The sequence below is a fragment of the Sorex fumeus genome, unplaced genomic scaffold, assembly GCF_029834395.1.
Source record: "Sorex fumeus unplaced genomic scaffold, SorFum_2.1 ptg000044l, whole genome shotgun sequence".
Classification (NCBI taxonomy): domain Eukaryota; kingdom Metazoa; phylum Chordata; class Mammalia; order Eulipotyphla; family Soricidae; genus Sorex; species Sorex fumeus.
This window is the reverse complement of record NW_026606101.1, coordinates 10,800,959-10,814,842: the sequence shown is the minus strand read 5'-3', so window position 1 is coordinate 10,814,842 and position 13,884 is coordinate 10,800,959. Positions and strand designations below refer to the sequence as shown.

At 48.3% G+C, this 13,884-nt stretch overlaps 1 protein-coding gene across 1 annotated transcript; it reads left to right on the top strand.

Moving 5' to 3' along the window:
• The first annotated feature begins 4,375 nt into the window (after positions 1-4,375).
• Positions 4,376-9,367, top strand: PROCR (protein C receptor). The gene is made up of 4 exons (XM_056121932.1): positions 4,376-4,530; positions 6,942-7,193; positions 8,273-8,551; positions 8,733-9,367. The coding sequence occupies exons 1-4, from the start codon at positions 4,446-4,448 to the stop codon at positions 8,846-8,848; spliced, it is 732 nt and encodes a 243-aa protein (XP_055977907.1). The 5' UTR covers positions 4,376-4,445; the 3' UTR covers positions 8,849-9,367.
• Positions 9,368-13,884: the final 4,517 nt, after the last annotated feature.

Sequence of the window (13,884 nt, the reverse complement as noted above, 5' to 3'; positions counted from 1 at the left end):
AAGTAAGTCCAATCTTCTGTTTCATTACTTTCGATTTTATTCTTTCTTTAAGACCTCGAGGAAGAAAAAAGGCAAAGAAAAACATGTTCGGATTCACCTGGAGTCAGACAAAGCAAGGTAAAAGCCAAGAAATGCCATTCTATGCCCAACGATCTGACATGCCAAGGGTAGACAAAATTGTGGAGTGGGAAACTTTCATGCACTGCTGGGGAGGTAGAATGGTGAAATCTTTCTGTAAAACAATGCAGCAATATCTAGTCATAATGAAGATGTAATACATATTATGACTCAGCAATTCCACCTCTTCATTTACAAAACTAACCCACAAGCCCCGCTATGGAGAACATCCCCCCTGTCAAAAAAAAATTAAGAATTGTGCTTCATATGAAGAGTAATTTGACTTCTTGGCATCTACCCAAAGAGCCCCCAACAGATAATTCCAAAATATGTCTTATACGCCTATGCTCATTTCAGTGCTATTCATAATAACCAAGATTTGGAAACAACCCCAGTGCCCTCAAACAGACAAGGGGATAAAGAAGCTGCGTATGTAGACATAATGGAAAATGGCTTAGCTCTAAGAAAAGATGAAGACCTGCAACCCACTGCAGCTTGGATGGAACTGGAGCATATCAGACTGAGTAAAATGAGTCAGAGGGAGAGGGAGAAATACTGAATGATCTCCTTCATATGAGAAATACAAAGAAACTAGTAAGAGCATAACAAATGACCAGTGGCAACAGATTCTGAGAGTCTGCCTTCAGAACTGAGTTGGCCAAGGGTGTGAGGCAGAGGTGGGGGGAATCTTGAGACATTGACGGAGGGACACTGACACTGGTCGTGGGTGTGGTGTGGGAACACTGTATGCCTGAAATGATTGGGAACAGTGTTCTAAATCGCAGTGTCTAGATACAAACCAGGGGAAAGAAACAAACACAAATATATGTGCATTGTCCCACATATGCGCAAGAAAACATGTACCAGACTGTTCATAGCAGCCTTGTTGGTAAGAGTGCTGAAAAACACTTTTATGTCTAACAACAGGAGAATAGATAAATATGGTATATTTCTAATGAGGCGTATTATAAAGAAGTGAGAATTAATGGACCTAAAACAGCATAGAGGAATCTTATGAATATATATTTTTAAAAAACTACCAAACCAAGTTGCGCTGGAGAGATAGTACAGCAGGTAGAGCACTTGCCTTGCACACGGCTGATCTGAGTTTTATCTCTGGGATCCCATATGATCCCCTAACCACTGCCAGGAGTTATTCCTGAGTCCTGAGCACAGAGCCAGAAGTAACCCCTAAGCATCACCGAGTATGGCCCAAAACCCAAAAACCAACCAAGCAACCAACCAACGATACAAAAACAAAAGTTGCCAAATGCTTAGCTATATACACATACATAGCATACATGTATAGAAATGTAAGGAAAGGAAGAGTAGTAGATTCCAGCTAATGGTAGGGTGGAGGGAGAGAAACACAACTGAAGAGACTTCCTTTTTATTTGTAATATTTTATTAAGTTGCAATAAAATTCTCCAAACATAGAATAGTCCAGGACATTTTTTTTTCTTTTTGAGTCACACCCGGCAATGCACAGGGATTATTCCTGACTCTGCACTCAGAAATTACTCCTGGCAGTGCTCAGGGGACCATATGGGGTGCTGGGAATCGAACCCGGGTCGGTCACGTGCAAGGCAAACGCCCTTCCCTCTGTGCTATCACTCCAGCCCCCAAGTCCAGGACAATTTTTCACAAAAGTGAAGACACTATAATTATCAATGATTTGAGTTCTTTCATTTCCTGAGTCCCATTCTCCCCACTAGACCATTTTGATGAACTGGTAAAGGAACCTGGATATTATTTCTAAGCTAGTGTGCTGCTGAGAGGTGACAAGGACAACTCATGCCTATGTACTAGACTTCAAGGCTGGGAGCCTGACAAAAATCTAGAGCTGGCCCTGATTCCACCAGGACTTTAGTTTTCCCTCCAAAGAACAGTATAGAAAATAAAAAGTTAACTATCCTCCACCCTAATCTAATCCTATTCCCTCAGGCATCATCTCAGGCATTATCCTTCCAGTCATTTCTCTTTGCATATATAAATATTCTGATACTCTCATCCTTTATGAATATAAGAATGGGATGAAGTATATTTCACTTGGATGGAAGTAATATCTTAAAATAAAGGTAGATGAAATTCAAGCCCCAGAGAAGTAGGGCAGTGGCTCAGACCATCTGTCTTGCAAGCACAGAGTTAGTTCAAATCCCTGGTGTCCCACAGTGTGATACTGGTAGCTCCACGGGGATCCCAGATCGACAGTGACCTTGGGTACTGCAGGATTTCTAGATGTACCTTTGTCAGGAAGGTATAAACTGACCCTCAAAGGGGTGTATAAGCTCACCTACAAAGGGTATGTTCTGGTGAGCACAATACAAAGCTGTGTGATTTCCAGGCCAAGAATCATAGCCCCTGGTGAGACACATGTGAGCACCGAGGCAACTCTCAACAAGCACTGCCAGGGGCTGGAGCAATAGCACAGCGGGTAGGGCGTTTCTGGGTTCGATTCCTTCACCCCTCTCAGAGAGCCAGGCAAGCTACCGAGAGTATCCCACCCGCACAGCAGAACCTGACAAGCTCCCCGTGGCATATTCGATATGCCAAAAACAGTAACAACAAGTCTCATAATGGAGATGTTACTGGTGCCCGCTCAAGCAAATTGATGAACAATACTACAGTGCTATAGATTTCCATAGTTTGGGGAAATTACTTTCAGAATTTTCTATTTGCAGCATATAGGAGAGATAGATAGAGGGTCTTTTTAATTTTTTTTGTAAAGTAATTCACAATATTTGATTACATAGTAGAGGGTCTTTATGGTCATTGTATGGCATTAGAACTTTTGTGGCGGGAATGCTATGTTCACGTGTCCTCTCAAGTATAGAGGAGTTGAGCCATACCCCTGAAATCGTATTATACTGTAAACTAATAATAAATCAATAAAAATGCAGGAAGAAATATAATATGCATATGTATGTATTTCTAAAGAAACAGATAAATTTTGAAAATGGGAATATTTTCTATTTGTTTCCTGAGTAAGATACACTTTTTATTTTTTTGTTTGGGGATTTTTCTGGGGAATGGGGTTGAGTCAAACCCGGCTATATTCAAGGGTTACTCCTGGCTCTGCACTTGGGAATTATTCTTAGTGTGCTCGGGGGACCATATGGAATGCTGGGGACCGAATCTGGGTCAGCTGAATGCAAGGTAAATGCCCTACCTCTTGTACTATCACTCTAGCCCTATATAAAGTGTATCTTAACATTTTGCAAAACCAATGAAACAGTGGCCAGAGAGATAGTGCAGCGAGTAAGGCACTTCCTTACATGCTGCTGACCTGGATTTGATCCCAGCACCATATATGGTCCCCTTGACCCCAACGGGAGTAATCCCTGAGCTCAGACCAGGAATAAGCCCTGAGCACACTGGATGTCATCCCAAAACAAACAAACAAACAAACAAAAAAAACTCATGAAACACATGCACCCAAAGCGAAAACACATATACACTCACACACGTATATACAGCTAAACAAGTATTTCATGGAAAAGGCAATGCACTGAAATTTCTATTTCATTTTTTTAAGTAATAAAGCCCTGATCATTATGACCTGCTAAATTGTAGTCATTGCTTACTAATTGATTGTGACTTGAAGTTGGAAAAGAGAATTTTTAAAATTTTTTAATTTATTTTTGTTCTGGAAATCAAATCTAGGCTTTCGCACATGGAAAAACAGTCCTCTGGTGAGATTTAGGGTGTTCGTAATTCTTTCCTATGACAAGGGTGTCTTTGTGACCAAGAGGTTCTGTTCTCAGTTGGTACTGCTTTTGCGACACTCCTGACTGGGTAGTTCACTGCAATCTATGTACACTTCTGATGCAACTAAATTCCATCAGAAAATTGAATTCCCATCCCTGATCTGTCTCGTTGTGGGGAATAAACTTTGGGCAAGTCCTTTGCAGCTCCCTGGCCCTCAGTTTCCCCTTTCGGAACCTGTGGATCCTTCAGGGCAAAGTTGGAAGCAGATGCCCCACCCTCTGACTCAGAGAGGGCAGGACTTCTCTCCCAGCACTGCTCCCCCTTTTCCGCTCCCGAAGATTCCTCGGCAGCAGGGCAGGGAAAGGAAAAAGTCAGGTCAGGGCAGGAGGGTGCTTGCAGCGGCGGGGCGGAGCGGGGGCGGAGGGAGGGTAAGTGAGGGCCGGCCCCGGAGTAGGAAATGAGCCGGGGGGAGGAATAACACTTTATAAGCCCGCCGCCCTCATTCTCCTCCCGTCCCACTGGCCACCTTTCAGCCTCGTCCCCGGACAGCCCTCGCTTCTCCCTGCAGCCGAGTCCCCAGACTGCCGTATCCAGGTGGGGTTCAGACGGTCAGCCCCAGGATGTTGACGCCGCCGCTGCTGCTGTCTCTGCTGCCTCTACTTCTCCTGCCTGGCGGGGCCCTTTGCGGCCAGGAAGCCTCGGAGGGTGAGTCAGGCACGCTTCTGCCTCGGTGTTGGTGGCTGTCCCCGGGACGGTCTCCGGGCAAAACCGGAGAACCCATGCCACAGGCAACTGAAGCGCTCCAGGGGACAGGCGGGTCAGCACTGCTCAGCGTTCTGTCTGGTGTGTGTGTGTGTGTGTGTGTGTGTGTGTGTGTGTGTGTGTGTGTGTGTGTGGTATGTGGTGGTGGTGATGGTGGTGGTGGTGTCTGTGTGTGGGGGGTGGGGGGTGGGGGGTGGCCCAGAGTTAAGGTGTGAAGGTCACGGTGGGGCCAGTGGAAAGGGAGCCTGGCAGAGGCTGGAACTGGGAAAGGAGTGGGTAGAAAGGTGAGGAAATTAGCCCTCCGGGGGGAGGATAGAGAGACGGGGGTCTGAAGAGGGGCACCGGCGTCCGGCAGTTGACTGGGGTGACTTCAGGGAAGATGGAGACAGACTCAGAGATGAGATGAGAAGTGGAAGGAATGGAAGACCCTGGGAGAAGGAGGAGGAAAAGCTCGTGGCCCAGATAAGATGAGCAGGAGGCAGAAGGGGCGTGTGGAGAAGGGGTGGGAAGATGATGGGGGGCCGTTCCTGGGTGGGAGAAGTTGAGATCTGTGGGAAAACTCCACGGGGATTTGGGGACCACCTCGAGCGGCTCCAAGTCAGAAGAAAAGGGAAGTGACTTTCCTGCACTCCAGGCACAGGTGACCTGCCCTGTCCTCTGCAGGGCTATCCTCCTGCTCAGACAGGGAACAAATAAAGACATGGATTCTGGGAGGGCTCCTCACTTCCGGAATGACCCCCACAGCCCCTGTGAAAAAACCGCTGGCCGCTCCATCTCATAGAGAAGATGGGTGGGAGGCAGCTCTGCTAAGCATCCCGCCAGGCTCCCCCACACAGACAGACCTTCCCATACCCGCAGGCACGAACCAGACACACCAAGGCACAGCCGAGACTCACCCCTCCTCAGGTGGGCTCCAGGCACTAACTCTGGGCCAAATCCCTCCCGGGTGTCGATGGCAGTGGAGTAATCAGAATTGGTGATAGTGTAGAGGAGCCCAGAGCAGTCAGGGCATATGGAGATGGGTACAAAGACGTGGGGAATTTTTTAAGTCTAGGAGGGTCGAGGGGAGAAGGCCCTGCGGCTGCCCGCATACCAGCATACCTGCAAGTTGTTTGCTGTGTGGAAGTGCAGGGAAGGGGTGAGAGAGGCAGGTGGAGCCTGGGCTCCTGCAATTTTAGACTTGACTGTGTGGGGAGAGAGACAGAGAGAGAAAGAGAGAGAGGGGGAGAGAGAGAGAGAGAGAGAGAGAGAGAGAGAGAGAGAGAGAGAGAGAGAGTTGAGTGGAGGCAGGACAACTGAGCAGCTAAGAATGATAGACATGGGGACTGGAGCCACAGTATAGTGGTTAACACAATTGCCCTCCATGGGGCCCACCCTGGTTCAATCCCTGGCACCTCAGAGGTCCCCCTGAGCACCAAGCTAGGAATAGCCCCATGAGCACCACCCGCAGCCCAACTCCCCCTCCACCGCCAAAGTGGTAGACTTGGACTAGGGACTTGGACTGTCCTCTTCCCGAGGGCTAATTTCCTCAACTAGCTAAAGTGCCTGTTGGTTTGACCCCCAGCACCACAAGGCCTCCGGAGCCCCCACTGGATTGGTTTCCCTGTGTGGCTACCCTCCTCCCACCTCTATGCCCCCCCCCCCAAAGTGAGGGACTCAGACTCCCTCCGTTCAAACCTCCACTGCCTTACCATTGCAGGCTATTTCCCTTGTCGAGGGGGTTAATCATAGTGGTCACCGCCCTGAGCTCGGGGAGGAGGGCACAAACAAGCTAATGAGCACAGTGCCCATCGCTCAGCTGTCATCATTAGTAATGTTGGAGGGAGGGGTCCCATCAGAGGCTCTGACTCCTGGTCAACTGGAGGTCAGATTAGAAGGGGTGGAATGGAAGTGTCAGGGTTAAAGGTGAGGAAGTTAGTTAATTCTCTAATCCGGACCACAGGCATGGAGAACTGAAGGAGGGAGGTGGCAAAAGAAACTCAGAATAGAAGATGGAGTTCGGATTGTAGTATGGGTCAGTATTTGCAGGTCAACCGGAAACGGAGGAGGAAGGAGAGAGAGAAAGGAGACCAGAGAGGTTCCTTCACTGACAGGAATAACCTGGGGCAAGTGGCTGTTTGCCCTTCCGGCCTCAGTTTCCCCATCTGTAAAACAAAGCTAATAACCCCTATCCTGTCTTCCTGACACAGTTACAGGGGGTGCCCAGTGGGAGGCTGTGTGGGAAGGCACTTTATAGTTTATATAGGGCAGAGAAGGTGGGCGGCCTGCCTCTGGGTAGGGGATTATTATCTACCGCTCCACGCTGACCCCTCCTACGCTGGCCTAGGCCCCAACGCGCTGACCTCTGCCCCCAGGCCCACAGAATCTCCACATGCTCCAGATCTCCTACTTCCGCAACCCCAATCAAGTGTGGCATCACGGCAACGCGTCGCTCGGGGGGCTTCCCACGCACAAACTGGAAGGCTGGGGCACCAATGTCACGTTCGTCCAGCTGCAGCCTTTGCAGGACCCGGAGAGCTGGGCGATCATGGAGGAAAGCTTACGACTCTACATCCAGCAGTTCTACAGCCTAGTGAGGCTGGTGCACCAGGAGCGCCACCTGGACTGTGAGTAGGGAGGCACAGAGGAGGGTCCCTGGGTTGGGCGGCGGGGGCGTGGCCTATGGGCGGGGCGTGTCTCTGGGGGAGGCAGGTCTTAAGGGAGATGGGGCGGGGCCTGGACAAAGGATCAGGTTAAGGATGGTCGCCCCGCCCCGCGGTGAGCCTGGTCCTATGCAGAGCATCCCAGCTTCTCGGGGCTCTTGGACGCTGACCCGCGCTGATTGCTGGTGGGAGTTCTAGGCTGGAGAGAGTGGGGAACCTTGCTGGCACGGTCTGGAGTGGGATCGTCCAGGAAGTGGGGGAGACCCTTCCTGCTGGCATGGTATCGAGGTGGACCCTGTTTGGAGGTCCCGTGCCAGAGCCGCCCTGACCCCACAAAAGTTCATGGAAGACTTCCAGTCCCTCACATTAGAGTCACCTGACTCCTCCTCAGATCCCTCCTCCCCTCACACCCACCCGAGGCCTTTACCCTCAGTCTCTAACCTCTTTTCTCCCAGCAGCTGTCCCCCTCCCTTAGAGAGTCCCTCTCTTCACACTCCCCCAAATTCTTCCTCTCACAGAAGTGGCTCATGGGGAGGAAGCCCAGTTCAATCCCTCAATACTGCTGGGAGCAGCCCCCAAGCACAGAGTCAGAAGTCTCTGAGTACCACTGAGTCAGATCCACACTCCAAACTAGGGGCAGGAATAATAGTATATAGCAGGTAGGGCATTTAACCTGCAGACATCTGACACAGGTTCAATCCCCAGCACCACATATAGTCCCAGCGTGATCTCTGAGCCAGGAGTCACCACTGAGCACAGCCAAGCATAGCCCCCAAACAAATACTAAATGAAAAACTAAAAGACATTCAAAGCTCTCAGTTTTTTTCCTCCAACTCCTTTCTCTCATAACACACACACACACACACACACACACACACACACACACACACACAGCTCCACCTTCTAAGCCTCTGGTCTCTCCTCACAGAGCCCTGCTGTCCAGTATCTAATCCAAGATACCCCCACCTCATATGCCCCTGGTGGGCTTCCTTCACACCCAATTCCCTTGTCCACACATCCCTGACCCTGAGTACTACCCACAGTTCCCATGACTGTTCGCTGCTCCCTCGGCTGTGAGCTGCCGACGGAGGGTTCCAAAGCCAGCGCCTTCTTCGATGTGACCGTGAATGGGAGCGCCTTTGTGAGCTTCCAGCCCGAGACAGCCCTGTGGGTGGCACGATCCGGCAAGACCTCCAACGTGGCCACCTACACCCTGCAGCAGCTCAACGCCTACAACCGGACTCGGTTTGAGCTGCAAGAGTTTCTGCAGGACACGTGTGTGCAGTATGTGCAGGAACACAGCAGCGTGAAGGACGGGGCAGGTAGGGAGGACTTTCAGCCGGGCAGGCAATGATGCCTCCAGAAAGAGAGGCCCCAGGGTTGGAGGTTTGGGTCAGAGCACACACAGCTTAAGTCATTTGGTACCTTCTTTGGGGGCAGAAATCCTGGGGAGGGGCCTGGGGGATCGCCAAGTCAAAGACATTGGTTCTTCATTTTCTGCAGGCAGCCAAAAAGGCCGCTCCTACACTTCGCTGGTCCTGGGCGTCCTGATGGGTTGTTTCATCATTGCTGGTGTGGCTGTTGGCATCTTCCTGTGCACAGGTGGACGGCGGTGTTAGGGACTCTGCAGCTCCCTCTGTCATAGGGCTGAACTGAGGGGGGCTAACATGGGAGGGTTTCAGCTGACTGCAGAACCAGAGTCCCCCACGGGGACATGACAGCCCAGAAGTCTTGGAGTGGCAGTACCTTTTCTCTCCCAGATCTTCCCACCCAGAGCTTGGGCAAGGGGAGGCAAAGAAACTAGGGAAACAGTACTTGCTAAGCACATCAGAACTGCATGCTGTGCAGAATGGGTCCAAGAAGGCAATGCTAATTTATGCCTGAAAGAGAATGGAGTGAGGGTGAGGGCTGGGGTGTATGTGGTCCATCCTCCAGCTACAGAAGGAATCACCTGAAAAATTCAGAAAATAGACCAGACCATCCACGACCAAGAGAAACCATGCTCAGTGTTGCCAGGTGAGTCAGATGCAAGAGGGACCCTGGTCTAACGCAAGTAGAAAGAAACAGAAAAGTGGTGGGAGTGTAAATTCCAAGCAATGTGGGAGCAAGGAGTTAACAATTATCCAACTTATTCATAAAACCAATAAATTCCTTGCATTTTGATTGTTAAGCATTATGATTTCCTCTACTTGGTAAAACTTCCAGAAAGGCAGCTTTTTTTTTTGTTTCCCCTTTCTCGTATCAACTCACACTTTCACCCCCTGCAGTCTGACTTACCTATAAATCTCTCTAAGATCATCAGTGACCTCTAATCAGGAGACCTTCATCCTTCCCAATATCTGCAACATTTCTCATTGCTCACTATTTATTTGGGAGGGGGGTGGAGGTTAGATCACTCCCAGTGATTCTCAGGGGCTACTCTTGGCTCTGCAGGAATTACTCCTGGTTGTGCTCAAGGGACTGTATGGAATGCCAGGGATCGAACCTGGGTTGGCTATGTTGTCAAGGCAAACTTCCTACCTGCTGTACTATCTCTCTAGCCCTTCTCATTTGTTTTTCAATCTGGAAAAACAAATTCCTGGCAGTGCCTAAGGAATATTCCTAGCTTAGTGCTTGGTGATTGTTCCTGACAGTATTCAGGGGACCATGAGGTGCCAGTGATAGAACCCAGGGCTCCTGCGTATAATGAATGTGCTCCACCCCTCTGAGCGATCTCTCTAGCCTATCTACCTCAGATGGTTAACCCTTACATCTGAGATACGATACTTGTAATTTATAGAAACTGGCCTTTCAGACAATTCCTTTGTTCAACCCATTTCACTCAGTTCACCTTGAAAATGTTGACTTCCTTTAAATTCATTTAAAAAAATTATATTTTGTTTTTGTTTTTGGGCCACACCAGCGCTGCTCAGGGCTTACTACTGGCTCTGTGCTCAGGGATCACTCCTGATGGTGCTCAGGGGACTATATAGAATGCCTGCGATCAAACCTTGTTTGGCCGCATGCAAAGCAAGCACCCTACCCACTGTACTATGGGCCCCTGAATTCCATTTTGGGGGGAATCCCTTTCAATTGAGATCTTTCTGGATAACCTGCTCATTTCAGTGTCTTCAAATAGCATCTCTCTGCGGCAGATTCCACGGAGATTCAATCTAATTTTATCTTTAAGATTATCTACCTTGGGGGCTGGAGCAATAGCACAGCGGGTAGGGCGTTTGCCTTGCACGCGGCGGACCTGGGGTTCGATCCCCGGCATCCCATATGGTCCCCCCAAGCACTGCCAGGAGTAATTCCTGAGTGCAAAGCCAGGAGTAACCCCTGAGCATTGTTGGGTGTGGCCCCCAAAATAAATAAATAAATAAATAAATAAAATTGGCTTCTTTAAAAAAAAAGATTATCTGCTTTGTTGTCAGACACATTCAAGTCTGACTTCTTTGAACTAGTCATTTAATTTCTTCAAGTTTCAGTTTTTTTTTAATAAACCAATGGTATAAGAAGATATACAAAAAGTATATAATAAACATTTTCTTACCTCAAAAAGGCATTGTGAATAAATAAGATAATATAGGTACTGGAGAGCTAAGTCCAGAGAAAAGATGCTAGACTTGTACAAGACTGACCTCAGTTCCATCTCCAGCATGATCTGTGTCCCTGAGCATTGCCAGGAGTGACCCCTGAACATAATGCCAGGAGTAGGCCCTGACCTAAGCACTGCTGGGTGTGACCTAAAAACCCAAACATTCATAATATGGTACAATATGATAATACGTATTAGTACATATAAGCATTTACTGCTCACCACCCATTTGCTTTTAGCTTTTTATTTTGTGCCATGGCTTGCTGTGTTCAGGGCTTACTCCTGGCTCTGTGATTAGGATTCACTCCTGAAGGTGCTTAGAGGAGCATATGTGGTACTGAAGATCAAACAGTTCAGCCACAGACAAGGCAAGCACCTTAAGCTCTGTACTCCCCTATACTATCTCCCCTATACTGTCTCTCCCTTTGCATTGATCTTTTTGTCTTATTACATTTTAATTTTTTAATTTTAATATGGGGCTGGAGCGATAGCACAGCGGTAGGGCGTTTGCCTTGCACGCAGCCAAAATGGCCGACCTGAGTTCAATTCCTCCGCCCCTCTGGGAGAGCCCGGCAAGCTACCGAGAGTATCTCGCCTGCACGGCAGAGCCTGGCAAGCTCCCCGTGACGTATTCAATATGCCAGACACAGTAACAACACAGTCTCCAATGGAGACGTTACTGGGCCCGCTCGAGCAAATTGATGATCAACGGGAGGGCCTTTACTTTACTTACTTCTAATTTTAATATCATAAAGTTGTTCACAATAATTGAATATATTCAGTATTTTAACACCAATCCCACCACCTTTACACCTTCCCACCACCTCCTTGCATTGATTCTCACAAGTCATCTTTACCTTAGTATTTTGCAGACATTTTAGAAACATGTCCAAAACTAAATTCCTTTTGTATCGCCCAGGCCTGTTTCCTCTTCTATTGTCCACTAACTAGGCTATCATCAAGGCCCATCAGTGTAGAGACCTGTGTTAACCTTTGTTGACTTACTGTTCAGCCCCCTGGAAAATGTGGACTCCATAGAAGCCATTCCACCCGCACTGCGTTAGTTTACAACATCATCATTCTTCCCCTTTCTCTGTGGTAAGCTGAGCTAGGCACTGATTTGTGCCGCCCTGTTCTGCTGTCCAGGGAAAACTTGCTGCTTGCCTACACAGGGAGGATGGCCAGTAGATAATCTCTAGCTTCAATTCCTAGAGGATCTTTGCACCTGAAAAAAAAAAAAAAACCAAACAGTCCTGTCCAGAATCCTGCCCATCTTGGGGCTCTCCTCATTCGGGCACTAGGGACCAGCAAAGCAGGGGAACCAAGGTTGAGCCCTTCTGATCTCAGTTTTCTCTCCTCACTTGCCTGCCAGCCTGGCTGGGGCACCGTGGGTGTGGTTCCACTTCTGCTCATCCCAAGGAGATAGCTTGCAAACTCTCTGTTTCTGCTTCCAGAATACCCAACCATGATGGACTCTCTTTGTCTCCGGGAACCAAGACATTTTCTCAATCTTTCATCTGTACTGTTGCAATCACCAGCTCCTAATTGTTTGCCTGGTCTCGAATTTCTCTGATTTCTAGTGTCTTCAATGTGACAATAAAAACAAACAAAAAACCCAACTTAGATCTACTCATGGCAATGTTCTGATTTTCAAATTTTCTTGACTTGTTGCACTCAATTCAGAATCCTCAAAACAGTATTCAAAGCCTGGTACAATCTAGCCCAATCCTTATTCGCAAATTTCACCTTTTAATCAATTTTCTTCATTCAACTGTGCTTTAGAAAGCATTTTCGGGGCCAAAGAGATAGTAGAGGGGTAAAGAAATTTGCCTTGCAAATGACTGGCCCAGGTTCAATCCCTAGCAACACATATGGTCCTCTTAAACATGCCAGGAGTGATTCCTGAGTGCAGAGCCAGGACTTCTCCCTGAGCACTGCCAGGAGTGACCCTCAAGCAAACAAAAAATGTTTTTAGGGCCAGAAAGAGAATTTCTACATATGCTTTGCAGGCAGGAGGTCTGGGTTTGATTCCTGGCACTGCATGTGGGCCCCTTTGGCATCACTGTAGTAACCCTGAACTGTAGTGAGCACTGAACCATAAGTAGCCTCTGAGCATTGCTCGGTGTGACCCCAAGACCAGAAAAGCCCTTTGGGATGAGGTACAACTGGCAGTGTTCAGGGCTTACTCCTGGCTCTGTGCGACAGGACTGAGTCTGGGTTGGCTGCCTGCAGGGCCAGTGTCCTACCCACTGTACTATATCTCTGGCCCCTGAAAGTCTATGTTGCCAACAATAGAAGTAATATGACAATAGTAGCAGCACAGAAGTTGGCGAAGAATAAAGTAGAACCCCTGCTTTCTCCTCCCCAAATTTTCATCTTAGAGGTATGTCAAGATTCGAAGTAGTGAACAACTCTGAGCCAGAGAGATAAATTGAGGCCAGAGGCTAGAATGTAGCACCCAGGGGCAGGCAGTGGGGGGAGGGGGAGCAAGCACGGCTAGGAGCAACCCTCAAGCATCAAGCCAGGAGCAGCCCTTGAAAAACACAAAAACAATTTTTTCCGACTGGAGGGGGAAATAAATAGAATGGGAGGTTCTGGTGTAATCCTCAGAGTTGATGGAAACAGCTGATCGGGCTCAGAAAATATAACCAAGCGTCTCGGCCAAAGTTACAAGGACATTCCAGCTGGAGCCACAACCCCACAACCCCGCTCCGTGATGCCATCTTCAGTGACTCCTGCTCTGTGCCTGATACAATTAGCCCAAGATTTAAAAACCTGGGGGCAGCATCCAAATGACTAAGCCAAGATTCTTGTTGCTTTTGTGTTACTCCAAGTGGAGAAAAAAAGGAAAACTTGAGGTATCTTTGGCTTCCCTTATGGATGATGAAACCGTGTCTCCCACTGAGATTCACAGGAAAAGTTTGCAGATGCCAGGAAAACCAAAAAGCAAAAATAAAACCCCTAGACATTCTATCTCGTCATCATTTATTTACTCATTCCACAAACATTTGTCAATGACTTGCATAAACAAGGCTGAATGTCATCTAGTTTGGAAGATACGAAATCATTAAGTACAGG

Bases quoted from the DNA above. Each gene is read 5' to 3' on its own strand.
- PROCR (XM_056121932.1), top strand. From the start codon at position 4,446: ATGTTGACGCCGCCGCTGCTGCTGTCTCTGCTGCCTCTACTTCTCCTG. The intron at 4,531-6,941 runs GTGAGTCAGGCA...CTCTGCCCCCAG, and splicing joins CGGCCAGGAAGCCTCGGAGG to GCCCACAGAATCTCCACATG. The intron at 7,194-8,272 runs GTGAGTAGGGAG...TACTACCCACAG, and splicing joins CCAGGAGCGCCACCTGGACT to TTCCCATGACTGTTCGCTGC.